This window comes from Sminthopsis crassicaudata, chromosome 2, assembly GCF_048593235.1.
Source record: "Sminthopsis crassicaudata isolate SCR6 chromosome 2, ASM4859323v1, whole genome shotgun sequence".
In the NCBI taxonomy this organism is placed as follows: Eukaryota; Metazoa; Chordata; class Mammalia; order Dasyuromorphia; family Dasyuridae; genus Sminthopsis; species Sminthopsis crassicaudata.
Window position 1 is genome coordinate 440,004,544 of NC_133618.1, and position 26,087 is coordinate 440,030,630.

The 26,087-nt window shown below is 45.8% G+C and overlaps 2 protein-coding genes across 3 annotated transcripts in view; one reads left to right on the plus strand and one right to left on the minus strand.

Moving 5' to 3' along the window:
- The first annotated feature begins 8,426 nt into the window (after positions 1 to 8,426).
- ERGIC3 (ERGIC and golgi 3) lies at positions 8,427 to 17,620 on the plus strand. Of its 2 annotated transcripts, XM_074292506.1 has the most exons (15): positions 8,516 to 8,644; positions 9,332 to 9,425; positions 9,618 to 9,688; positions 11,228 to 11,315; positions 11,552 to 11,671; positions 12,200 to 12,293; positions 12,420 to 12,585; positions 12,904 to 12,961; positions 13,897 to 13,911; positions 14,913 to 14,944; positions 15,270 to 15,366; positions 15,516 to 15,580; positions 15,867 to 16,003; positions 16,095 to 16,150; positions 16,323 to 17,620. In XM_074292506.1, exons 1-15 carry the CDS (start codon positions 8,585 to 8,587, stop codon positions 16,400 to 16,402), a joined length of 1,233 nt encoding a protein of 410 aa, XP_074148607.1. In that variant the 5' UTR covers positions 8,516 to 8,584; the 3' UTR covers positions 16,403 to 17,620. The 2 variants fall into 2 exon arrangements, with proteins under 2 accessions (XP_074148608.1, XP_074148607.1); XM_074292507.1 differs by lacking the exon at positions 13,897 to 13,911 and having other exon boundaries at positions 8,427 to 8,644.
- A 568-nt stretch (positions 17,621 to 18,188) lies between these two features.
- The window catches only part of LOC141552890 (fer-1-like protein 4), a 33,166-nt gene continuing 25,267 nt past the window's right edge, over positions 18,189 to 26,087 (minus strand). Inside the window, 16 exon segments of the mRNA XM_074284813.1 lie at positions 18,189 to 18,478; positions 18,607 to 18,707; positions 18,790 to 19,073; positions 19,254 to 19,495; positions 19,611 to 19,709; positions 22,051 to 22,136; positions 22,255 to 22,403; positions 22,486 to 22,640; positions 22,983 to 23,153; positions 23,324 to 23,451; positions 24,355 to 24,465; positions 24,567 to 24,704; positions 24,836 to 24,936; positions 25,016 to 25,058; positions 25,178 to 25,309; positions 25,410 to 25,480. Of these exon segments, the coding sequence (XP_074140914.1) occupies positions 18,292 to 18,478; positions 18,607 to 18,707; positions 18,790 to 19,073; positions 19,254 to 19,495; positions 19,611 to 19,709; positions 22,051 to 22,136; positions 22,255 to 22,403; positions 22,486 to 22,640; positions 22,983 to 23,153; positions 23,324 to 23,451; positions 24,355 to 24,465; positions 24,567 to 24,704; positions 24,836 to 24,936; positions 25,016 to 25,058; positions 25,178 to 25,309; positions 25,410 to 25,480 (2,198 nt within the window). The 3' untranslated portion in view covers positions 18,189 to 18,291.

Here is a 26,087-nt window from a genome sequence, read left to right on the forward strand (position 1 = left end):
AGCAATTTGAACAGAAAATTGTAAATTTTCTAGTATGGGAGAGGCTGAGACACTTAGAGATCTAGTCCCTAAAAAAACCACAATCAGAAGGGGAGGAATTAATAAGTGAGTGATAAGGAAAATAAAGGAAGAAATACTGAAAGATTTATACCAAAGATTTCAAGAAGAAAACTCAAAAGACTTTGAAAAGAAATAGATATATCAACAGGAAAAACAATAACAATAGAAGAAAACATGACATCCAAGGCTAGCAAACAAGTTTAGGCTTCTATAAATAAATACTACAAAATAAATGAAAATGATCTAACATTTAATGAGATATAAAACTGCAGAATTTGAGAAGAACATGAAGTGTAACACATTATTCCTGAGTGGTTTAAAAGAAAACTGAAAATTCTGAGAATAGAATTTATGTTCTCCACAGAAAATTATGAGTGAAATAGAAAAACCTGAATCTGTAATAGCAAGCCTCACTAAAGAAACAAAAAGGAGAACAATAGATAAGGGATGCAAATATACAGAAGTGAAGGCCAACATATCAGAAGAAAAAAACAACATAAAAGAAAACACGCTCATTATGCAAACAAAATATATTGCTCTCAAGACCAGATGTGTAGAGACAAACTCAGAACCATAAGTCTCCTAGAAGAACATGACAGGACAAAAAATCTTAACAGCATAATGAAGGAAATAGTAGAAAAAAATCTTCCCAGAATTTCTAAAAATATGAAAGAAAATTGCAATAGAAAAAAATTCACAGATAGCCTCCAAGGGAACAAAACAAAACAAAACACAAGTTTGCCAACTCTGAAACACAGAGAGTTAAATTTAACAATTCAATTCAGAAACTAGAAGTTCTGCAAGCCAACAGGAAAAAAAGACTTTCAAATACAGGAAAGGGCATTCAAATAAGCAAAATTATTCTTCGCCCACTAAAAAAAGAAAGAGAGAATAGAATAATGAGCTATGAAGATCTAGATGCAGTTCAAGGTACCCTAATCTACAGTTCTGAGCTGAATTATATAGCATAAAAGATTGACTTCAACAAGAAGAGTTTGAAACACTTTTTTAAAGAATATCAGAATTTAAGAAATTATTTGCTTCTCAAATGCCCCAAACAATAGAACTGGCAGGAGGAGAAAATTAAATGCAGTAGATACAGACAACAACGGCCACAGTGACAACAGGAAGACCAGTATTTCTGAATAAACACAGGGAGACAGAGGAGTATACAAAGAGGTGAAGAGTGAAGATTGAAATCTGGTAAAGGAAACAGTGAAGAGACTGATGGGGTGTATGGGGTGCAGCTTCTAAGGGATATATAGCAGTAATTCTGAAGTCTCCTGCCCTTAGGAATATATATATATATACACGATGAGGTTTAGAGTGTTCTAGATTCCTGGTGGTCTAGAGGTTAGTGGCTATAAAAGAGTTGTTAAGAATCCCCTTTAAATCGGCCACAGATTTTAGGAGTGAAAGAATTCACTCATTCCCGAATGTTAGTTGTAAAATGAAAGTTTATTGTTAGGTAGAAATCATTTTACCCAGAGACTGAGTTCTATAGTGGTAGATCTATGGACAATGGAGTTTTTGCACTGAGAATGCAGTTCTTAGTGGACAGAAAGTCCTGGCAGCTGGGTGAACTACCAAGGTCCATCTGCAAAGACCTTAGTCAATGGAAACTTATTATATTGGATATCTTAGTGGGGGATGGGCGGCCCAAGCAAGTCAGAATGGGGGCTGGGACAAGCCCTGATTTCCTATTGGAATTCAAAGGGATGCTTTTTGACCAGGATTTGTAATTGAATCAAAGGCTCTGGCATCCTGGAAAGACAACTTGTCTGGGGAGAATATGACTCAGCCAGAAGGGGCTGGAAATCTGAAAGGAATCACAGATCAATAGGAACCCCAAACCACTTCATATATATATATATATATATATTTATCTTCATATATATTTCGCTTAGATTTTAGGGAAGATATACCAGTAATCCTGAGGTCCTCTGGCCTTAACAGTGTTAATGTTCTAAAAATCTGTCTGAAAACGATTCTAGAATCTCCTGGCCTTAGCAATATATAATATAGTCCTACAAACATTATTGACTGTCAGATAAACAATGTTGGTCACTTAAAACCAAGTTCCTAAGACAATAGTTAATAGACCACCTGTGTGCTACACCTATGTGTAAGCCATAAAATTAGCAAATAAGTAACATGAAGTTCTTAATCTCTCTAACTTTGTCCTATAAATTTATCTTTTTTGCTCCTGGTTCTTTGCTAAATTCTTTTGGAATAGGTCATTTCTTTTTTTTTTTAAATTTTATAATTATAACATTTTTTGACAGTACATATGCATGAGTAATTTTTTTTACAACATTATCCCTTGTACTCCCTTCTGTTCCGAAGTTTCCCCTCCTTCCCTCCACCCCCTTCCCTGGATGGCAGGCATTCCCATACATATTAAGTATGTTATAGTATATCCTAGATACAATATATATGTTCAGAACTGAATTTTGTTGTTGTTGTTGTTGTTGTTGTTGCAAAGGAAGAATTGGATTTGGAAGGTAAAAATAACCTGGGAAGAAAAACAAAAAATGCTAACAGTTTACACTCATTTCCCAATGTTCCTTCTCTGGGTGTAGCTGATTCTGTCCATCATTGATCAATTGGAATTGGATTAGCTCCTCTCTATGTTGAAGATATCCACTTCCATCAGAATACATCCTCATACAGTATTGTTGTTGAAGTGTATAATGATCTCCTAGTTCTGCTGATTTCACTCAGCATTCAGTTGATGTAAGTCTCTCCCAGCCTCTCTGTATTCATCCTGTTGGTCATTTCTTACAGAACAATAATATTCCATAACATTCATATACCATAATTTACCCAACCATTCTCCAATTGATGGACATCTATTCATTTTCCAGTTTCTAGACACTACAAAAAAGGCTGCCACAAACATTTGGGCACATACAGGTCCCTTTCCCTTCTTTAGTAGTTCCTTGGGATATAAACCCAGTAGTAGCACTGCTGGATCAAAGGGTATGCACAGATTGATAACTTTTTGGGCATAATTCCAGATTGCTCTCCAGAATGGTTGGATTCTTTCACAACTCCACCAACAATGCATCAATGTCCCAGTTTTCCCACAGCCCCTCCAACATTCATCATTACTTGTTCCTGTCATCTTAGCCAATCTGACAGGTGTGTAGTGATATCTCAGAGTTGTCTTAATTTGCATTTCTCTGATCAGTAGTGATTTGGAACACTCATATGAGTGAAAATAGTTTCAATTTCATCATCTGAAAATTGTCTGTTCATATCCTTTGACCATTTATCAATTGGAGAATGGCTTGATTTCTTATAAATTAGAGTCAATTCTCTGTATATTTTGGAGATGAGGCCTTTATCAGAACCTTTAACTGTAAAAATGTTTTCCCAATTTGTTACTTCCCTTCTAATCTTGTTTGCATTAGTTTTGTTTGTACAAAAGCTTTTTAATTTGATGTAATCAAAATTTTCTATTTTGTGATCAATAATGATCTCTAGTTCTCCTTTGGTCGCAAATTCCTTCCTCCTCCATAAGTCTGAGAGGTAAACTATCCTATGTTCCTCTAATTTATTTATGATCTCGTTCTTTTTGCTAAATCATGGACTCATTTTGATCTTATCTTAGTATGTGGTGTTAAGTGTGGGTCCATGCCTAGTTTCTGCCATACTAATTTCCAGTTTTCCCAGCAGTTTTTGTCAAATAATGAATTCTTATCCCAAAAGTTGGGATCTTTGGGTTTATCAAACACTAGGTTGCTATTTTTATTCACTATCTTGCCCTGTGAACCTAACCTATTCCACTGATCAACTAGTCTATTTCTTAGTCAATACCAAATGATTTTGGTGACTGCTGCTTTATAATATAGTTTTAGATCAGGTACAGCTAGGCCACCTTCATTTGAGTTTTTTTCCATTAATTCCCTTGAAATTTTCAACCTTTTGTTCTTCCATATGAATTTTGTTATTTTTTCTAGATCATTAAAATAATTTCTTGGGAGTCTGATTAGTATAGCACTAAATAAATAGATTAGCTTAGGGAATATTGTCATCTTTATTATATTCGCTCAGCCTATCCAAGAGCACTTAATATTTTTCCAATTATTTAAATCTGACTTTATTTTTGTGGCAAGTGTTTTGTAATTTTGCTCATATAATTCCTGACTTTCCTTTGGTAGATATATTCCCAAATATTTTATACTATCAACAGTTATTTTGAATGGAATTTCTCTTTGTATCTCTTGCTGTTGGATTGTGTTGGTAATGTATAAAAATGCTGAGGATTTATGTGGATTTATTTTGTATCCTTCAACTTTGCTTAAGTTATGAATTATTTCTAATAGCTTTTTAGCAGAATCTTTGGGGTTCTCTAAGTATACCATCATATCATCTGCAATGAGTGATAGTTTGATTTCCTCATTATCTACTCTAATTCCTTTAATCTCTTTCTCGGCTCTTATTGCCAAGACTAGCGTTTCTAGTACAATATTGAATAGTAATGGTGATAGTGGGCAACCTTGCTTCACTCCTGATCTTACTGGGAAAGGTTCCAGTTTATCACCATTACATATGATGTTTACTCTTGATTTTAAATATATACTCCTGATTATTTTAAGGAATAGTCCATTTATTTTTATATTCTCAAGGAATGGGTATAGGCCATTTCAATTGGTGTTATAATTATAATAAAATTTGTTCCTTGACTTGGCAATGGATTCAAGTCTACAAATTCTTTTGAGACACCTCATGACAATAGTTTGAACCCCAACATTTTGGGATCTCCTTTTGAACCTCAGAAGGAATATGTTACAAAATGGAAGAGTACATACATCTAAAGGGAGAAGGGGATCAAAGAGATAGTGAAGAGGATGTAATGCAATAAAGCCAAATGAAAGGGAATGAAAATGAAGCAGGTTGGGATCCCTTTAAGAAACTGTATTTCCTGCAAATTAGACAACTCTGAGAATACCTGTTAGATTGGCTAGAATGACAGGGAAAGATAATGTGGAATGTTGGAGGGGATGTGGGAAAACTAGGACACTAATATATTGTTAGTGGAATTGTGAATACATCCAGCTATTCTGGAGAGCGATTTGGAAGTATGCTGAAAAAGTTATCAAACTGTGCATACCCTTTGATCCAGCAGTGTTACTACTGGGCTTATATCCCAAAGAGATCTTAAAGAAGGGAAAGGGATCTGTATGTGCAAGAATGTTTGTGGCAGCCTCTTTGTAGTGGCCAGAAACTGGAAACTGAGTGGATGCCCCTCAACTGGAAAATGGCTGAATAAATTGTGGTGTATGGATGTTATGGAATGTATGACCAGCAGAATGATTTCAGAAAGGCCTGGAGAGACTTACATGAACTGATGCTGAGTGAAATGAGCAGGACCAGAAGATCATTATATACTTCAACAACAATACTAGATAATGATCAATTCTGATGGACGTGGCCCTCTTCAACAATGAGATGAACTAAATCAGTTCCTAGAGCAGTAATGAACTGATCCAACTACCCCTAACGAAAGAACTCTGGGAGGTGATTATGAACCACTACATAGAATTCCCAATAACTCTATTTTTGTCCACCTGCATTTTTTATTTCCTTTACAAGCTAATAGTACACTATTTCAAAGTCCTATTCTTTTTTGTACAGCAAAATAACTGTTTGGACATGTATACATATATTGCATTTAACTTATACTTTAACATATTTAACATGTATTGGTTAACCTGCCATTTGGGGAAGGGGGTGGGGGAAAGGAGAGGAAAAGTTGGAACAAAAGGTTTTGCAATTATCAATGCTGAAAAATTACCCATTTATATATCTTGTAAATAAAAATATATAATAAAAAATTCAACTTTTCCCTTTCAAAATAAAAAAAAGATTTTTATTTCCAAGATACAACTATAATTTAGACAAATATATACATAGATAAATAATTAATAGCTAGCCATTCCCAACAGATAAGTGGTCAAAGGATTTAAAAATACACTTCACAGAAGAATTGCAAAATTTTTACAATCACATGAAAGAATGCCCCAAATTACTAATAATAAGAGAACAAGTGTTTTTTTTCTTCCCCCCCCCCCCAGGCTGGGATTAAGTGACTTGCCCAGGGTCACACAGCTAGGAAGTGTTAAGTGTCTGAAGCCAGATTTGAACTCAGGTCCTCCTGAATTCAGGGCTGGTGCTCTATCCACTGCACCACCTAGCTGGCCCCCGTATTTTTTATTTCACAATCCTTCCAACACTGACTTTTGTCATTTCTGCCAACTTGCAAGTATGAGGTAAAACACAATAGTTGTTAATAATTGTTCTCTTGGGGCAGCTAGGTAGGACCTGAGTTCAAATTTGACCTCAGAAACTTTAACACTTCCTAGCTGTGTGACCCTGGGCAAGTCACTTAACCCCAGCCTCAGAGGGAAAAAAAAAACCGAAATGAAAGATATGAACATACATCACTGACAGAGCTGTGAAATAGTACAATCATTTTGGATAACAATTTGGAATTATATAAAGTGACCCTTTGAACAAAAGACCCCATTACTGAGCTTATACCCCAAGGAAGTCATCAATAAGAAGACAGTTTCCTATATACACCAAAGTATTTATAGCTGCACTCCTTATTACAGCTAAGAATTAGAAATATAGTAGATTTATTGGGAAATAGTTTAAAATTTTTTGATAACATGCATGTAGTACTGTGCTATAAAAATTATATAAGTATTGAATACAAAAAGATGGTAAAATCTATATGAATTGATGCAGAGTAGAATAAGCAAAGCCAAGAAAACAATATATCCAGAAACTAAAATAATGTAAATAAAAAGTACAAACTACCACAAATTCATCATTATTTTCCAATGACTTTTCTCAATAGAATTCTTCCTTGTAGCAAAGAAATAGTTAAGCAAAAACAAGCTAACATTGTCCGTGTCTGACTAAATATATTTCATTTTGTATCCACAGTTCACTACCTCTTTTTGAATAATGGGAGATATGTTTTACCAGCAGACCTCTTAAGTGTAGATTGGTGACTACATTGAAACAAGTTCTGATGTCTTTAGACATAACTTTTTCTTTCTAATGCCATAGTTATCATGTAATCTGTTCTACTTTTGCCTATTTTTCCTTGGCCTGATTCACATCTTCCAATATTCTCCTACACAATACAGAAATGTGAGCTAGATGAGACAGCATGTCAGCTTGGAATAAGATAAATATTTAACTGACCTAAGGATCTGTCTTTCACTTTTTACTATTTAACATTTTTATGGATGACTTAAAGACAGAGAGAGTATATTTATCAAATTTATAGATGACACAATTAGTAGGGTTGGCTAAATACAGGATGACAAAGTCAGGATCAGAGAAGACCTCAGTGGGCCAATAGCATAAGTTAACATTTAATAAAGTAAATGTGAATTTTTATGTTTGAATTCAGAAAATCCACTTCACAAACACAAGAATGGGGAGCTGTTCAGTTCATCTGAAAAAGACAAGTGTATTAATGGTCTAATAGCTTCATATGAGCCAAAAATGTGATATAGTTTTAAGGTAACATTAAGGAAAACATACACCTAAGAATCTAATGGTAGATTACCCCAATGTACCAGCAGACCACGTGTGGGATATTATTTTGTGAATCTGGGAACAATTTATGAAGGACAATGACAAGCAGAAAATATCCAGAGATATCAAAGTGATGAAAGATATCAAGCCCCTGCTAAAGATTGATAGAAAAAAGTTAAACCAATCAACCTGGTATTTAGTCAGGAGATGAGAAGACTTAATAAGGAGCTATAGCTTTCTTTCTTTTTCTTTTCTTTCTTTCTTTCTTTTTCTTTTCTTTCTTCCTTTCTTTTTTTTCCTTCTTTTTCTTTTTTTCTTTCTTTTTATGTTTAAAATGTCAGATTTTTAATGTTTCAATCAAATACAATTTAATTGAATTACAGATATAGAAATATAATACTTCTTAGTTGCTGTTGGTTTGGAACAAACCAAATAGCATCCCTTCTCCTTGGATTATCTGCAAATACAGTGTTTGTTGAACATTAATTTTTATGTAACATTGATCCCGATACTAGAAAATCCTATACATAGTAGCAGATTTTCAGTTGGTACAGACATTTTGTACCAAAAAAATTTATCAAAATGGCAAAGGCATTTAAATGATTTTTTTATCCTTCCATAAACAGTGTGCAATGTGCATCTGGCAAGAAATCATACGGTATTACTGAAAGTTGTTCAGAAGCACTGATGAATTGTAATACCAGAGAAACTGAGGTGAGAAGACGTTGTGATTTTAGTGTGGCGTTGGAGCTGACAGTACTGGGAATACGCTTCCAAAGCACTTGGTGCAGAGACGCAGAGACGCGCCAGCTGAGAAGGCAGTTAGCTGTTATCTCACTTCAGAGACCAAGCAAAGGGAGAGAGTTACCTTGGCGTTAACACTTCGGGGCTCGCCACTGGGACCCGGGAGGAAGGCTCGATAACCTAACTAGGTCTCTTTGTTCTGGACAAAGATTCTCTAATGAAACCAGAGGGGCGAGCACTGGAGCGGTTCTTTTCTGTCCTTCACTGTGCTGCAATGGTAGGTGAAGGGCAGTTGGAGTCTCAAGGTTTAAGTTTTCCTTTTTAAATTCAATTTCCCCAAGTCTAATTGCGCACAAGAAAAAGGAGAGGGGGAGGGGCGAACGGCGAGCTACCCCGGACCGAACAGAACCGGAGCCCTATTTTAGCGTAGCAATAATCATTGCACTGGGGGAGGCTCTACTGCTTGTACTGTAAGGTAGTCAGTCGTTCTTAAACTTTATAGTTTTCTTCAAATATCTAAAGATTGTCATAATGAAGACTGATAAGATTGGTTCAGTTTGACCCCAAGGGGCAGAGGCAAGAGCAAAGGTGAAAGTTGACCAAAAAAATATGTGCAGGCTTGATGTCAGGGAAGACTCTCTCATAATTAGAGCCCTCCAAAAGCGGAAGGTCTCTTAGGGAGGCGGTGCGTTCTCTAACACTAAAGAGATTCGAACCAAGACTGAGCGGCCATGTGTCTGGGTCGGGTGGGTCAGATGTACCGAGGCCGGGGCAGACCTTCTATGCCAGCGCAGAAAACTACCCAGGAAGAAGGGAAAGGGGAAGAAATCTTTGGCTGAGGGGCGGAGCCATTAGCCTCAGTGCCACGCATGCGTTTAAGCTCAACCACAGATAGAAGGGGGCGGGGTCCCCTCCCGGAAGTGAGCGGCCGTGGGCAGGTCCCCTGACTTTCCCTTTCCGGCAGGTCCCCATGGAGGCGCTGGGTAAGCTGAAGCAGTTCGATGCCTACCCAAAGACTCTGGAGGACTTCCGGGTCAAGACATGCGGTGGGGCCACAGGTAGGAGAAGGGGACAAGGTCAGGGGTCGGGACGGGGGATGGGAATGGGGGGGGTGTTTTTCCCGAGCCCTTCCCCTTGCCCCTTGTCCTCGCCCCGACATCAGGCCCCGTGCTGGCCTGGGTTGGTTATGGAAGATGAGACAAGTACCAAGGGAAAGGGGCTCGCTGACATCTGACCCCCGGTCCCTGTAGTGACTATCATCAGCGGTCTCCTAATGCTGCTGCTCTTCCTGTCCGAACTGCAGTATTACCTTACCGCGGAGGTGAGTCTCCGGGGCCGCCGCTAGGGGCATTCTGGGGGCGGGGGAAAGAAACGTCATCAGGAAGCGCCGAGCGTGGTGAAGTGAAATACACTCCCCCTTCGGCGCTGTGGGAGGCAGCTGTACTGGGGGACCTAGAGGAAGAAGGGGTTCAGAGTGCTGTATAGGGAGGACCATGGGGCCAGGGGAAGAAGGGATTCAGGGTGCTGAATCGGGAGGACCATGGGGCCAGGGGAGGAAGGGATTCAGGGTGCTGAATCGGGAGGACCATGAGGCCAGGGGAAGAAGGGTTCAGAGTGCTGTATAGGGAGGACCATGAGGCCAGGGGAAGAAGGGTTCAGGGTGCTGAATCGGGGGGACCCTGGGGCCAGGGGAGGAAGGGATTCAGGGTGCTGAATCGGGAGGACCATGGGGCCAGGGGAGGAAGGGATTCAGGGTGCTGAATCGGGAGGACCATGGGGCCAGGGGAGGAAGGGATTCAGGGTGCTGAATCGGGAGGACCATGAGGCCAGGGGAAGAAGGGTTCAGGGTGCTGAATCGGGGGGACCCTGGGGCCAGGGGAGGAAGGGTTCAGGGTGCTGAATCGGGAGGTCCATGGGGCCAGGGGAAGAAGGGTTCAGGGTGCTGAATCGGGAGGACCATGGGGCCAGGGGAAGAAGGGTTCAGGGTGCTGAATCGGGAGGTCCATGGGGCCAGGGGAAGAAGGGATTCAGGGTGCTGAATCGGGAGGACCATGGGGCCAGGTAGGAAGGGATTCAGGGTGCTGAATCGGGAGGACCCTGGGGCCAGGGGAGGAAGGGATTCAGGGTGCTGAAATGGGAGGACCATGGGGCCAGGGGAGGAAGGGATTCAGGGTGCTGAATCGGGAGGACCATGGGGCCAGGGGAAGAAGGGATTCAGGGTGCTGAATCGGGAGGACCATGGGGCCAGGGGAGGAAGGGATTCAGGGTGCTGAATCGGGAGGACCATGGGGCCAGGGGAAGAAGGGATTCAGGGTGCTGAATCGGGAGGACCATGGGGCCAGGTAGGAAGGGATTCAGGGTGCTGAATCGGGAGGACCATGGGGCCAGGGGAAGAAGGGTTCAGGGTGCTGAATCGAGCCCCTCAGGGATCTCTTTGGGGCTAGAGGGGAGATCCCAGGAAGTGAAGGATGGGTGCAGTGGAGTCACTATCTGGGTCTGCGGGGTGCTTGGGGAGAGGGCTCCCCCAGAAGCAGCCAAGGGAGAAAGGGGAGAAATGCAGTGGGTAGAAATGGAGGAATCTCCTGGAGCTGTTGTGCTCCTCTGGAGCCAGGGAAGAGTGCTGGGACGGAGACCCTCCAGAGAGCTCTGTGGCCTGACAAACAGTGGGAGCTCTGTGGGGGAGGGATGGGGAAGGGGTGGGAAGGATTCACTGTTAAGGATTTATAAATAATCTGAGTGAGACGTGGAACCGAGTTCTTTGTACAGGGGAGGAGGTTGATGGGAGGCTAGAAGAGGATTGATGGTAGCTGCCCCGGAACTGGTCCCTCCAGCCTGAGGCAGCTGCCCCCCCCACCTGTAGGTTCATCCTGAACTCTATGTGGACAAGTCCCGGGGGGACAAACTGAAGATCAATATTGATATTTTCTTCCCGCATATGCCCTGCGCCTGTAAGTGCTGGCTGACCCCACCTTCTCCCATTTATCCAATCCCGTCCCAAACCCATTGGTAAAAGTCATTCTGGGAACTTTCCCCCTCCGGCTCTTAGGCTGACATGTGGTTGTGTTTTCTTTGCATGTTTAGAAAAGTGAGGTACAGCCTTGGTACCCTATTCATTGCCCTTATTCTCTTCACAAGGAGGCCCAGCCATAGGAACTAATCTAAGATCTAAACTCCTTGGTCCTAGATCTGAGTATTGATGCCATGGATGTGGCTGGGGAACAGCAGCTGGACGTGGAACACAATTTGTACAAACAGCGTTTGGACAAGGACGGCCACCCTGTAACCACCGAAGCCGAGCGCCATGGTAACTGGGACACATAGGCCCAATCACCCTGCCCTCACCCCGGGACTCCCTTTTCAGACTAGGATCCTTTCTTTGAAGTGGGTGAGGACTCAGAGAGTCAGTTTCTAGAGCTGAAAGGCTATTCATGGAACCACAGGGTTTAATCCCTTGCCTATAGGCCTAGAGAAATCAAATGACCTAGAGCTCAAGGTCACAAAGCTAATTAGTACCAGTGGAACTAGATTCCACACTACCCTGCTGCTCCCCCGCCCAGGGATCTGATCTCCGAGGTCTCTCAGCCCTTTTCTGTCATTTGGAGTCTGACTACCTGTTGCCTCTCTGGGTTTCCTATGGTAGGAACTAAAGCTCTTGGAATATTTGCCACCCTTCCTGCTGCCTCCCCAACCTACTACAAGGCTCCTGCCATTGATTCCTTGCCTTGTCCGTACTCTTATCAAATGCTTGCTTTATGGCAGCTGAGTCTATCAAATCTATCACCTGGTCTTGCCTCTACTCCTGGCTAATGCCTTGGGCTCTGCTTACCCTCAGAGCTGGGGAAAGAGGAGGAAAAGGTATTTGACCCCAGCTCCTTGGATCCTGAGCGCTGTGAGAGCTGCTATGGTGCCGAGTCTGAGGATAGCAAGTGAGTGTCACCCACAGGGTGAGCTTGGGCCAGGGCTTTGCTGCATTTGTGTGAGCCTGGAAATGGGCCCAGTCCCTCTCTGCCCTACCCTGAGCCAGGTCTGCCTTCCCTATCTCTCCCTTCTAGATGTTGTAACACATGTGAAGATGTTCGGGAAGCATACCGGCGGAGGGGTTGGGCTTTCAAGAACCCAGACACCATTGAACAGTGTCGACGTGAAGGCTTCAGCCAAAAGATGCAAGAACAGAAGAATGAAGGCTGCCAGGTCTATGGCTTCCTAGAAGTCAACAAGGTTAGGACCTGGTCATGTCACAGAACCAGAAAAAAAGAGGACAAAGCTCTGCGATGAGGTCTGATTAAATTTCCTTAGATGTGGATAATTTCTTGGTACCCTATTCATGGGAAGACTAGACATGGTTCTTTCAAAAGGGGACAGTCCTTTTGTCTGAAGCTATTTAACAGATATTTCCTGATCACCTATTGTGTTTAGTTTCTGCTCCTAAAGACCTTATAGTCTAGCCTGTAGGATTAAGTAGAGACACCAGTAAATATAATAAAAAGTAGGAAGGTCATGTTCTGAAGGAATAGAACCAATGAATCTTTCTTTTAGGTGGCCGGGAACTTTCACTTTGCTCCTGGGAAAAGTTTCCAACAGTCTCACGTGCATGGTAAGTGAAGATTTTTTTCAGAAAATACAGCTAGGTATTTATTGGAAAAATCTCTGTCCCCACTCTTCCAAAGATCCTAATCTCCCTGCTACAATCCCACTCCCACCTTTACCCCTACATATATACACATAAGTTTGTAAGCATAAACAGCTTGACTGCTTTGCTTTTGCTTTATCTTTCTCAGATATTGTCCCTCAGCTCTCCTGCTCTCAAGGAAAAATTCTTAAGATTGTAACATCAGAAAGCACTGTGGGTGGGACAGGAGACAGTTTCTCAGTTAATGTTGTTAACATGTAGCTAGCTGCCCTAATCTCTGCAGGTGTCTCTTCAAGTATTCCAACAAATTTATGAAGAGGGAATTTGGTTTAAGTTCTCCATGTCTTGTTTCCCAAAGATCTAATCACCAGAGCTTAAGCTGGAGACAGACATGGCTACCTCCTTGTTTAATCAGCACCCAAAAGGGAAGAGGACAGGGTTCAGAGTTAGGACGTCTTTCAGGAAACAAAACAGTATGAGGAGATGGGGATGAGGCTCTCATAAAGTCAGTTTACCTTATTCAGGGGGTGTATAGTGAATTGAGTTCCCCTCCTCCCTTCCCAGCTCAGGAGCTGGGGTTGTGGCCTATATATCTGAGATGGGAAGATTCTGGGATATGAAAGAGAAGGGAGATGGGTAAGCTCATATCTAATCCATGTCCTGCCCCTTCACATGTCTTGGAGCAAGGTTGAAGATGTCCAAACTCCTTTCTCAACTGTCCATCACTATCTCTTCCCAACTCTAGAAACTAGGGTAGAGCTCAGGACCCAGAATGGAGCATCCCAGATCCTTAATGGCTGATGTTCTCACACATACAAGCCACACTAATTTCTTGGACTGTCATTATAAAACACTGACTCTCACTCTTTTTTCTTTCCCTTTTCCCCTCCATGCTGCAGTTCATGCTGTAGAGAGTAAGTGGCCAAACTCTTCCATAGGGGGGAGAGCAAACTTGTCTTTGGCATGTCCTGCTGTCAAGAGTTGGGGATTAGATGGTAACTCTACCTTTTCTTGACAAAGGTTAAGATGGAGCTAGGTCTATAGCAGTTGAAAAAGTTGCCTATGTTTAAGGCAAGGATCTGTCCAACATGAGAGACTAGGGCTAGAAGAATTATGAAAGAACCTAGACTGGATAGTAAATAAGGTAAAGAAATAAATTGGAAGGTATCTTCAGGGCCATTCTCACCCTTTGATCCCATAATCAGTCATTTGATCCAATAATGAAAGATTCAAACCTGTGAGCTTGTGTTACCATAGAGGAAGTTAGAATGGGAAAGACTTCTCAGTAACTTTGTTCCATTTTACTTTTTTTTTTTTTTTTTTTTCTGTTCTATGCTGTATTTCAGTTAAATAAAAAGTAAAGCTAATAGAGCAGAAAATTCATATCTGTAGCTCACTGATGGGATTTAAGCAAGGGATCTATAGAAAATCACAGTATTAGAATAAGATAAAACTTTAAGAAATTTTTTTTTCCTTGTAGTCCATTCTAATTTATAGTTGAAGCTATAGGAAGTAATTTACCCCAGTCATATTATTTGATGGCTGAGTTGGGTCTTGACTTCTCGTCAGGACTCTCCACAAAGCAATATCTCCAAATTTTGCCTTCTGCTTTAGAAGGGCACCCTCACCCCAGTTGAAGTGATCCTAGGGAAGTAAGATCTAACATTCCCATTCTCACAGAAGTAGGGTGTAAAGAAGAGACTTTTTCTCCATCCCCAATATGTTCTCCAGATCTGTCACCCTTCCTGGGAACTTCAGGAGGCACATATTGAGACTAGAAAGTAATTTAGGGAATAAAGTGACTACGAGAAAATATGGGAAAGCCATATTCCTGGGGAAGAAAGTGAGAAAGAAGCTCCTGAGGATACTAAGTTGGATCCAACCATGCCTACTTATCTCATTTTTTTCTTTCTAGTTCATGACCTGCAGAGCTTTGGACTAGACAATGTAGGTACCAAACTTAGGTGGTAAGTACCTCCCCAGCAGCTGACCAGGGTTCTTGGCTTTTAGGACCCTTAAGAACTGATTCACTTAGAAGGGGCTCACCCCCAACCCTTGTTGCTGATTTTAGTGAATGCTAGATCTCCAAGTTCACTGAAATAACTGAAACCAATCAGCTTTCATCAGTCCTTCCCACTGGCTCTGGTGAATCATGTCAGCATGGGATAGTGGGTAGGCTGGCCACCATAAACTCCCTCTGTAGTGCCTTTGGTTGTCCTCTGAGTTGAGACCACTCCTTTGTATGACCAGAATATTATGTTCGTATTTCCAGATCAATATGACACACTACATACGACGTCTGTCTTTTGGGGAAGATTATCCAGGAATTGTGAACCCTCTGGATGATACCAACATCACTGCCCCACAAGGTACCAAGGAGGGCTAGGGCTGGAGGTGCCATTCTAGATCTCCCCTTAGGGCAAGGGGAGGGTGGCCAAAAATGTTTACATGGATACAGGCAAAAGGCTTGTCTTAGTTGCTACTTTGCTCTTGAGTTTACTTCTCATTGTTCTCATAGCTTCCATGATGTTCCAGTACTTTGTGAAGGTAGTGCCCACAGTATACATGAAAGTGAATGGGGAGGTAAGTCAGAGTCCCCAGCTGCTAGCTCTACAACCTGACCACTTCCTCCTCCCCTGTCCAGGGCTCTGTCTGTCTATTACAAAGCATCTTTTAGACAGTGAGCTCTGTGAGAACAGGGATTGGAATTTTTTTTTTTTTCCTTTCTTTGGCAACCTCAGAATTTAGCATAGCATTTGGCACATAGTAGGCTCTTAAAAGCTAATTGACTGACTGACCACCAAGCTGAGGCAAACATAGCCCTACCATTTCTACTCCTTGTTACTGCTCCTCTCCCTCCCAAAACCAGGTGCTGAGGACAAATCAGTTCTCTGTGACAAGACATGAGAAAGTTGCCAATGGGCTGATTGGAGACCAGGGGCTTCCTGGAGTCTTTGTGCTGTATGAGCTCTCGCCCATGATGGTCAAACTGACAGAAAAGCACAGGTGAGGAGGAGGCAGGGAGGAGCCATAGGCCATAGTTGGTCTTCTCTCCAAGTGGCTTCTAGCAAACCACACCGGTTACTCCCCCATTTAGATCCTTCACCCACTTCCTCACTGGTGTCTGCGCCATCATTGGAGGCATGTTCACAGGTGAGTCTGGCCCGCTATGGAGTGGATTTGAAATGTTTGCCCTTAGACTTGAAGAGTGGGGAAGAATAGAGGAAGGAGAGTTGGAATTTAGCCAGGAGTCTTCATAATTGTGGGAGGGAAAAAAGATAATTTGGACTGGACAGCTGCCTAATCATGGATTGATCTTTCCCAGTTGCTGGACTCATCGATTCTCTGATCTATCACTCTGCTCGGGCCATCCAGAAGAAAATTGAATTAGGAAAGGCAACATAGTCACAGGAGCTGCATGCCCACCCCTGTCTTACTCGGGTCCATCTGTCTCCCAGTTCCTCCCAACTTCCTCAGGCCCTGTCCCTCGTGAATGCTATTCTGCAACATATAAAACCTCTGTCCTCCTAGCCCCACACCACCCCCAAGAGTTGATAAAATTGTGTATTGTGATGATATTGAGGTCTAAGTGTGTCTCCTGGTCACTCCTCCCTTTCTTCTTCCCCCCCCCCCTCCTAATTCTTTGCTTCAACTCTCATGCTACCCTGTGTCTCAAAGGACAGTTCTTCCTGGTCTTTCCTGTTATATTCTCACTTAACCAAGCTCTTTTCTGTACTGGAATCACCTGCCAGGAGTCAAGAGCAAAGTGAACCTCTTCCCAGAGATGCTGATCTCCCAAATTTCACCTCCCTCGCTCCTCCTAGAGGCTGATGGAGGCACTGAGCTTGGAAGAGAAGCTGACCAGCTACCAGTATGGGGCATTATCAAGGAGTAGGATCGTTTTGCTTTTGATCACACCTGGATTAGGAGGATTCAAGAGGATAGCCTTCCCTCAGGAAATGTACACCCTAATTCTTTAACTGGGTCTTCTTGGGATGGGAAGCACCAGGATAAAAGCAGCACCCACAGGAAGCCAAGGAACTAAAAAGCTCCAGGTTTCTGTCCCCGAAGTCAAACCCCTTTTCCTTCTTGCGTTCAGCCTCAGACTGGGATGGAAGCTGAGAAGAAGGGAAAGTGAAGGGGAAAATATGCAAATTCCCATGGCTTCTCCGGGATGAGAGGAAGAATTTCTGACTTTTTGCTGTCTCTAATGCTAGTTGGGTTCCATCTGTGCCTTAGTCACAGTGCAAACGTCACCTCAACCCTTCCTTGACTTCTCTAAGATTTCTGTTCACCTGCATAAAGTCCACTTCCCAGCAGAGCTGGAAAATCAAACTTTCCCAGAGAAAAGTATGAAACGGACAAAAGAAAGACATTGCAAAGGCTGCTGTTGTGTATATGCCTGAGAGGCAATGCTGTCTATTCCCAGCACAGAGTGAATGAGGAACAAGGGGATTGATGACCATAAATAAAATGGTACAACTTTTTGACTCTCCTGAGTCTACAGTCTCCTTAAAGATACAGACTTAATCTTTAATCTTCAACCTGTTTGGTTGAAAATTAACTTCCCAAATATCAGACAACAAATTGTGTTCAAAATAAAATAGAAATGATTTTTTAAAATTTTTTTTCTATTGTGAATTATTTTCGTTTCTACTTTACTTCCTTTTGTGTATGTAAAAAAGAACTGCCTGTAAAATATTCTCCTGAACTCTCTTTAGTTCCCTGGGATGAGTGGATGAGATATCAGACATGTCTCTTCCACGCTCTATTCTTCCCCCAACACACACACTTTAGGAACCTCTTGAACATGTGTAGTCTGGAGCATCCCTCCTGGGCCCAAGGTTAAAAGCATTAGTTCCCAGAGCCTATGTCCTCACTTCTTTAGGTATCCAATCTCCACTTTGGCTGTGACCTTTCTCCATAAATAAGACATCTGAACAGAAATCTGCCATTCAGTCCTAGGAATCCCCAGTCTAGCTGAAGATGGCTAACACGACTTTACAAGATTCCTGCCTCGGGCTTCCCTTGGTACGCTGAGACTTTGGAGGGGCTTCAGAAGATCCTCTTGGTTCTCTGAGATCCTCCTCTCTAAAGCCGAGCCCACAAATGCCTCATTGGATAACTGACTAAGGCTGTTTGCGGAAACTCCGTTCTACTGCAGGTCTCCAGCACAAAAACTAAAGTGCTCTCTCTTATGATAGGTTTTATTCCAAAACTGCTTGAGCTTTGTCCTGCTGAGGATTCGGCGGCATAATTTGGGGGGGTTGCCGGCAGCCACACGCGGCTGGCCATCAGTGGAGGGGGCGGAAGATGACTTCGCTGATCTGACCAGGGATGGTGTAGAAGATGAGGAGAAGGAAGACGGTGAGGAGGGCCAGGAGCAGCAGCAGCACCAGCACGCGCCAGTACCGGCGCCAGATGAAGAAGACGAAGGTTTTCAGTGGGTTCACAAACCAGTTGAAGGAGGTCTTCGGGCGGCTGTGGGGAGGGGAGGGGAGCGGAGGATTGGCGGAGGCCTGAGGTCATCTCGGCGGCCCCCACCTGTCCGCCTTCCAGCGTTTCCCGCAGATCTTGGAACCCAAATGCCCCGGCCCACCCGAACTCACTTGGGCTTCTCCAGGGCCTCGGGCTCCTTCCTCCCCTTTCCCACAGGGCGCTTCTCAGCTTCCTCCACAGGCAGCAGCTCAAACTCGGCCTCCACCTTTCCCTAAAGTGGGCAAGGCGGGAAGGAGGGATGAGCGCCCGCCGGGACCGTCTCCTCCTCCCTGCCCCGCCCCCGCCCCGCGCACCGTCAGGATGTAGACATTCCCGCCCGAGTCCGTGAACTCCACGTCCTCCGGCTTGGCCTTCCTCCTCCTCCTCTTCCTCCTCTTCTCCCTGCTCTCGGCCTCGCGCCTCTCCCGCTCCAGGTCCTCAAGCTCCCGGAGCTTCACGAAGGGCCACCATCCACGCATGCGCCGAGAGCGGAAGAGACTGCAGCGGGGGCCGGCCCGGTCCCGGGCCTGCCGAACCGTGCACAGGTTCGGCTCCCGGGCGCCGCGCACCATGTTCGGCAGGTGCAGCTCCAGGGACCCTGGGGATGGCGGCAAAGCGCGGGCCGGTCAGGACCCGGAGGGCCCAGGCAGCTCCAGGCTGGCGGGAGCGGGCCAGGGCGCGCTCTGCGAGGACCTACGGGGCCCAGGGCAGAGAACCGGGTCTGGCGGGGCGGGCGGGCTTGTGGGCTCCGGGGAGACAAAGGGCCAAAGGCCGATACCCAGGAAGTCGTTGGCGGAGATCCGGTCGTAGTCCCAGAGCTGCAGGACCAGCACCGCCGGCTGTCGGAACTCGGCCTCCTCCAGCGCGAAGGGCCCGGGCTTCCTGCGGACGCTCACCTCCCGCTCCGTGGGCAGGTAGTCAAAGCGGAACACGAAGCGCCAGTTAAAGTTCCCCTCCCCCGTCAGCGAGTTGAAGTGGACGTCCGTCTCCTGCTTGTCACACTCCAAGCCCTTCACCCAGCTGGGAGAGGCGAGCGGTGGGGAAGCGGGGGAGGTAACGCACCCTCGGAGTCAGGGCCTCCCCGCGGGGGCGCTCCCCGCCCGGCTCCCCGCCCCCGCCCGCACTGCCGGCCCACCTTCTCACGTAGATGTCGCTGGACATTTCCCCGGTGAGGGGGTTCACGTCATCCAGGACCACGTCCTCCGTGTTCCAGATGATAACTCGAAGCTCATAGCTGGGGGTGGGGGCGGAGGCTTGAGAGAGGCGGGTTAGGAGGTCCGCCTTAATCCCACAGAAGCCCCATGACCAGTGCTGCGCCTCGTCCCCTCTGCCTCTCACCTGCGATCCAGCGGCCCAGACCCAAACCCCTGCCTTCTGTCCGGCCCCAAACCCCCTGCCTTCTGTCCGGCCCCAGACCCCCTGCCTTCTGTCCGGCCCCAGACCCAAAACCCCCTGCCTTCTGTCCGGCCCCAAACCCAAAACCCCCTGCCTTCTGTCCGGCCCCAGACCCAAAACCCCCTGCCTTCTGTCCGGCCCCAAACCCCCTGCCTTCTGTCCGGCCCCAGACCCAAAACCCCCTGCCTTCTGTCCGGCCCCAAACCCAAAACCCCCTGCCTTCTGTCCGGCCCCAAACCCAAAACCCCCTGCCTTCTGTCCGGCCCCAAAACCCCCTGCCTTCTGTCCGGCCCCAAAACCCCCTGCCTTCTGTCCGGCCCCAGACCCAAAACCCCCTGCCTTCTGTCCGGCCCCAAACCCAAAACCCCCTGCTTTCTGTCCGGCCCCACACCCGAAACCCCCTGCCTTCTGTCCGGCCCTGGACCCAAAACCCCCTGCCTTCTGCCTAGCTCCAGACCCAAAACCCCCTGCCTTCTGTCCGGCCCCAAAACTCCCTGCCTTCTCTCCGGCCCCAAAACCCCCTGCCTTCTGTCCGGCCCCAAAACCCCCTGCCTTCTGCCTTGCTCCAGACCCAAAACCTCCTGCCTTCTGTCCTGCCCCAAAACTCCCTGCCTTCTGTCCGGCCCCAAAACCTCCTGCCTTCTGTCCGGCCCCAAAACCCCCTGCCTTCTGTCCGGCCCCAAAACTCCCTGCCTTCTGCCTTGCTCCAGACCCAAAACCTCCTGCCTTCTGTCCGGCCCCAAAACCCCCTGCCTTCTGTCCGGCCCCAAAACCCCCTGCCTTCTGTCCGGCCCCAAAACCCCCTGCCTTCTGTCCGGCCCCAAACCCCCTGCCTTCTGTCCGGCCCCAAAACCCCCTGCCTTCTGTCCGGCCCCAGACCCAAAACCCCCTGCCTTCTGTCCGGCCCCAAAACCCCCTGCCTTCTGTCCGGCCCCAAACCCAAAACCCCCTGCCTTCTGTCCAGCCCCACACCCGAAACCCCCTGCCTTCTGTCCGGCCCTGGACCCAAAACCCCCTGCCTTCTGTCCGGCTCCAAAACCCCCTGCCTTCTGCCTAGCTCCAGACCCAAAATCCCCTGCCTTCTGTCCGGCCCCAAAACTCCCTGCCTTCTGCCTTGCTCCAGACCCAAAACCTCCTGCCTTCTGTCCGGCCCCAAAACCCCCTGCCTTCTGTCCGGCCCCAAAACCCCCTGCCTTCTGTCCGGCCCCAAAACCTTCTGTCCGGCCTCAAAACCTTCTGTCTGGCCCCACACCCAAAACCCCCTGCCTTCTGTCCGGCCCCAAAACTCCCTGCCTTCTGCCTAGCTCCAGACCCAAAACCCCCTGCCTTCTGTCCGGCCCCGGACCCAAAACCCCCTGCTTTCTGTCCGGCTCCAGACCCAAAACCCCTGCCTTCTGTCTGGCCCCACACCCAAAACCCCTGCCTTCTGTCTGGCCCCACACCCAAAACCCCTGCCTTCTGCCCAGCCCCAGACCCAAAACCCCCTGCCTTCGGTCCTGGTGAATCTAGTCCTGGTGAGTTAAGCCTAGGGATCACCTCAGGCTCCAGTTCTTTCCGGTAAACTACCCCAGGGCCACATTGGTCAGAATTGGGCCTGGTCTTGTCCCTTGCTGCCTCCCCCGTATAATCCTCCCCAATAAATAGGAGAGTATGGAGCTTAATGGAGTCATCTTGGATTCTGCCTCCTCAGGAGTCCTTCCCAGAGTTTCAGGACAATAGCTGCATCTCCCCTTGAGTCCCTCTGCTTGTTTTCCAATCTCTCTCTCTCTCTAAGAGCTTCCTAAAATCAGGGGTCCTGTCTTCCCTAAATTTTGTATTCCCTCTAGTGCTGTCCCCCCACATATTCATGTCTGTCTAGTTTTGTCTCTTCTTTCTATTGGCTGATCACAGGATCGAGGACCTAGAGATGGAAGGGACCTTAGACCACCAGCTCCAATCCCTGCATTTTCCAGATGGGAATGCTGAGGCACCGAGAGGTTAAATGCCTTTTACCAGACATAGTGTGCATCAGGGATGTAAAGGCAGACTCAAACCTGACTCCTAAGTCTTGGGGGAGATGGAAATCAGACTCTGAGGAGCCAAATTATAGGAAAGAATTGGGGGAAAGGTCAGGGAGAGGAACCTCCAAACTCTGTCACTGTGTGTGCTGTAGGAATGGCAGCTAAGGTTCTTCCCTTTACCTGATTGGTTGTCGCGGCTTGATGTCCACAGGGGGTGGGGCTGGCACATCATTGGGAAAAATGTCTACCCACATATGCAAGAAACCCTAGAATGGGATCAGAAGTCATGGCTGAGCTCCCCTGCCTCGTCTCCCGCCAGTCCCTGTGGTATGAGAGAAGAGCCATACCTCAGGTGCCAAAGAGCATGGGAAGGAAGCTTCTTACCTGCAGCAGACCCGGACTGCTGGGGTGGAAGAGGGGCCGGGTCTCCACGTGTTCAGGCACCAGGGAACAGCCATGTTGGGGCATCTCCCTCCATCGCAGCAGCACGGACAGGGCTTGCTCCTCCTCACAGGCCTCTGGGCCCTTCCCACCTGGCCACAAGAAGATAGAAATAAAACGCACCTCGAAGGTGGGCTTCTGCCACCTCCTCTCTAGTCCAAGTGTGTGTGTTACCTGCAGAGGTGGCCCCCGAGGGTACCTGGAAGAGCTTGCTGCCCACTTTGACCTCCCCAGGGCGGTACTCAGGGGCAGGGAGACCACTGCGCTGACACAAACTGGCCAGCACTTGAGAAGGTTTGACAGCATCCCGCCACGTGTTGTAGCCTTCCCTGTACACACAGGACACACAGACATGGGATGCAAATGTCTACTTTAGCGTGGGAAAGTGGAACATAGACATGTGACTTGACAAGGACCTTAACATGGCCACATGCATGGCTGATAAGGATATGTAACATGGACACAGTGAAATACAATGTGGATTGGCTTGAAGACAAAAATAAAGAACAGCCTTGCTCATTATGGAAAGTGAGTCTCAGAAGGACTGCTGGGGACACAGACAGAGGCGGCCCAGCCTTGAATACTGAACATAAGACGGAAAGGTCAGAGATGCAACCACACACGCTAGCCCCTACAGGACCAGCTGACCCCCCACACACCCCTGAACTTACAGGTCATACTGGGAAGCTAGCCCACAATTAGCTCTGTGGTGGCTGTAAAACCGATTCTCCAGGTCAATCCTGGTCTCTCCAATCAGGTCATCAGAGCCCACAAGGTCATGGTCAAAAATAGCCACTGTGAGCTCAGTCTCAGCAGGGAGGGAGATATTTAACTCCAAGACTCTGAAGCGGGAAGGAGGTGAGATGGGAGACATACTTAGTGTCCTGACAGCTCTGGGGCTTCTGCCTGCTGGTGTAATTCTTCTCCAGCATGGTCAGAGGCCTGGATACACATGTGCATTCCTAACTTATCCCAGTCCCCTCAGATACTTGGCATCTGCTGCTTCACTCACTCTCCAAAGATGGGGTTCAACTGCTTGGGGATGTAGCGTTCCTTGGTGTCTTTGCGCTCCCGGCCTGCACTCACCACCACATAAGGGTCTGCTTTGCCATTGGGGTCTGCAGGGGCCAGACTGGTGGCCTAAAAGGTTGTGAGGGGAGATTAGGAGACCAGGAATAAATCAGAAGTCAGGAAAGCAGGACTGCACTGGAGACATAGGTCGTGAGTCTGGGTTTTGTGGAAGAGAGGTGAGGGAACAGAAGAGGCTACTAGAAAAGGCTCACCCTTTCCCCTGAAGTAAAAAATGCAGAGGTAGCAATTCTGATCTCAGATTAAGCAAAAGTAAAAATAGATCTTATTAAAAGAGATGTGGAGGGAAAGTATATCTTGATAAAAGGTACAGTAAATAATGAAGTAATGATACTAAATGTGTATGCACTAAGTGGTAGAGCAGGCAAATTCCAAAAGAAGATTTTAAGCCAGTCACAGGAAGAAAAAGCAAAACTGTTCTAGTGGGGGACCTCAACCTTCCCTTCTCAGAATCAGACAAATCTAACCACAAAATAAACAAGAAAGAAACTAGAATGGTTAATAGAAAACCTAGATATGATAGGCCTATGGAGAAAACTGAATAGGGACAGAAAGGAATACATTTTTTTCTCAGCAGTACATGGTACCAACACAAAATTTGACCATGTATTATATTAGGGCATAAAAACCTCACAACCAAATGCAAAAAGGCAGAAACAGTAAATGCTTCATTTTCAGACTACAGTGCAATAAAAATTATATTCAATAAAGGGCCAGGAAAAGATAGACTAAAAACCAATTGGGAATTAAACTAATTCTAAAGAATGAGTGGATCAAACAACAAATAACAGAAACAATCCATAATTTCATCCAAGAAAATGTCATGAGAACATACCAAAACCTATGGGATGCAGCAAAAGCAGTTCTTAGGGGAAATTTTATATCTCTAAATGGCTACATAAATAAAACAGAGGAAGAGATCAATGAATTAGGCATGTGACTGAAAAGGCTCACCTTTACAACATACACACGAACAAGCAGCTTTATGGGACGGTTCTGGGGTATCCTGTGTGAAATCCGAGGCTCAGAGAGTGACTTTGACTCAGGGTAAATGAGGAAGGAGCCCTGAGTAGGATAAAAAATCCTATCACTACATTTGGACAGTGGTCTGTCTCTCTCTTTCTCTTTCTCTTCCCTTCCCCTTCTCCCACACACAGTTCTGGCACCTTGAACTTGCCCATGGGATATCCAGGCCTGTCCTCATCTCCATCCCCATCATTACTGCTACGGCCTCGATATAGGGGGAACATGTGTAGCCAGTCCTCAAATTGGTCAAATTCATCCTCCAGGGGTGAGTTGTAGATCTGTGGGATTCCTATATTAGTCGAGAGCCTAGCCCAGGGCAGCCAAGAAACCTACATAGATTAGGACCTTACAGAATCTAGTCCAGGTTCCCTAGCCCTGCCCCAAAGCCAGCCCCATCACAGCCTAGCACCTTCAGAGTAGCAATTGGTTTTCTCTGGGTTACTGGGACCTCAGCTTTAACCTTGGTGCCATCTTGAGCTTCCATATCCCCAGAAAAGGGGTTCAGCACATCTGAGAAAGGTAGAAATTATCCAATCAGAGATGTCTAGGTTATAAGGCAATTAATAAGAGATGCACAAGAGTCCCTCACCTGAGTATTCATTATCTTCATTGTCTTCCTCATCCATGGTCATCTGGAATCATGGGAGGAGATGAGGAATCTTTCTTACATACCCTGGTATGTACATAGCCTCTGGCTTCCACATGCCCTTCTCCCATCATAGCTCCCTCCCTGTCTTAGTCCAGGTCCCACCTGGTCCCCAAGCTCCTGGAGGGAGGCATAGTACTTAGACCACCAATCCAGCTCATCAAGCTCGGGCACATCTTCTTGTAGCTGTTGCCCTTTCTCCAAGACACTGCCTTGACGTAGCTTCCTAAGGGGCCTCTGGGGGAGATAGGGGAGTGAGTTCCTTCTGCCCAGTCTCCCCACTTTGGGACTGATCCTTTTCCACCCCATTCTCACCCACAGGGAGAGCAGCTCTTACATTCATCAGCTCTTGGGAAGTCCTAGCCACAGGCAGCTGCCATACCATAGGGGAATCCAGATATTTCTGTCCTGGAGGAAAGGGGAATGGAGAGAAGGAAGATAATGAGGTCTTTGGTCTGATTCGCACCTTTCTCAGAGATAAAATGATTCTTATGTTGCCTAGAATAAAGATGGGCACTGTAATATTCCATGCCCTAGTTTCATATGAAGACTAGATTAGAAGTTAGAGATGGATTAATTTAGAACAATGAGCCATGCTGACTACCCAAGCTCACAGCTTAAAAAATAAAGTGCTGGACTTGGAAGTAAGAGACCTAGGTTTAAATCCCATTTCAGAGTAATATCACTACTAGGGTTATATTCCAAAATAAAAGGAAAAGGTGCACAAACATATTTATAGCAGTTCTCTGTGATGGCAAAGAATTGGAAACTAAAGGGATGATCATCAAATGGGGAATGGCTGGATCGTATATGAATGTGATGGAATACTATCGTACTGTAAGAAATGATGAAGGGGATGGCTTTAGAAAAACCTGGGAAAGGACAGCTAGCTGGCATGGTGGATAGAGCAGCAGCCTAGGAATCAGGAGGACCTGAGTTTGAATGCTATCTCAGACAGCTACCTCTAGTTGTATGATCCCAGGCAAATCATTTAACCACAGATTGCCTCCCCAAA

What these genes read in the sequence shown, in the direction of transcription:
- ERGIC3 (XM_074292506.1), top strand. Translation starts at nt 8,585, where the DNA reads ATGAAACCAGAGGGGCGAGCACTGGAGCGGTTCTTTTCTGTCCTTCAC. An exon ending in AGAGCTTTGGACTAGACAAT is followed by an intron (nt 14,945 to 15,269) that starts GTAGGTACCAAA and finishes TCGTATTTCCAG; the next exon opens with ATCAATATGACACACTACAT. An exon ending in ACATGAAAGTGAATGGGGAG is followed by an intron (nt 15,581 to 15,866) that starts GTAAGTCAGAGT and finishes TCCCAAAACCAG; the next exon opens with GTGCTGAGGACAAATCAGTT.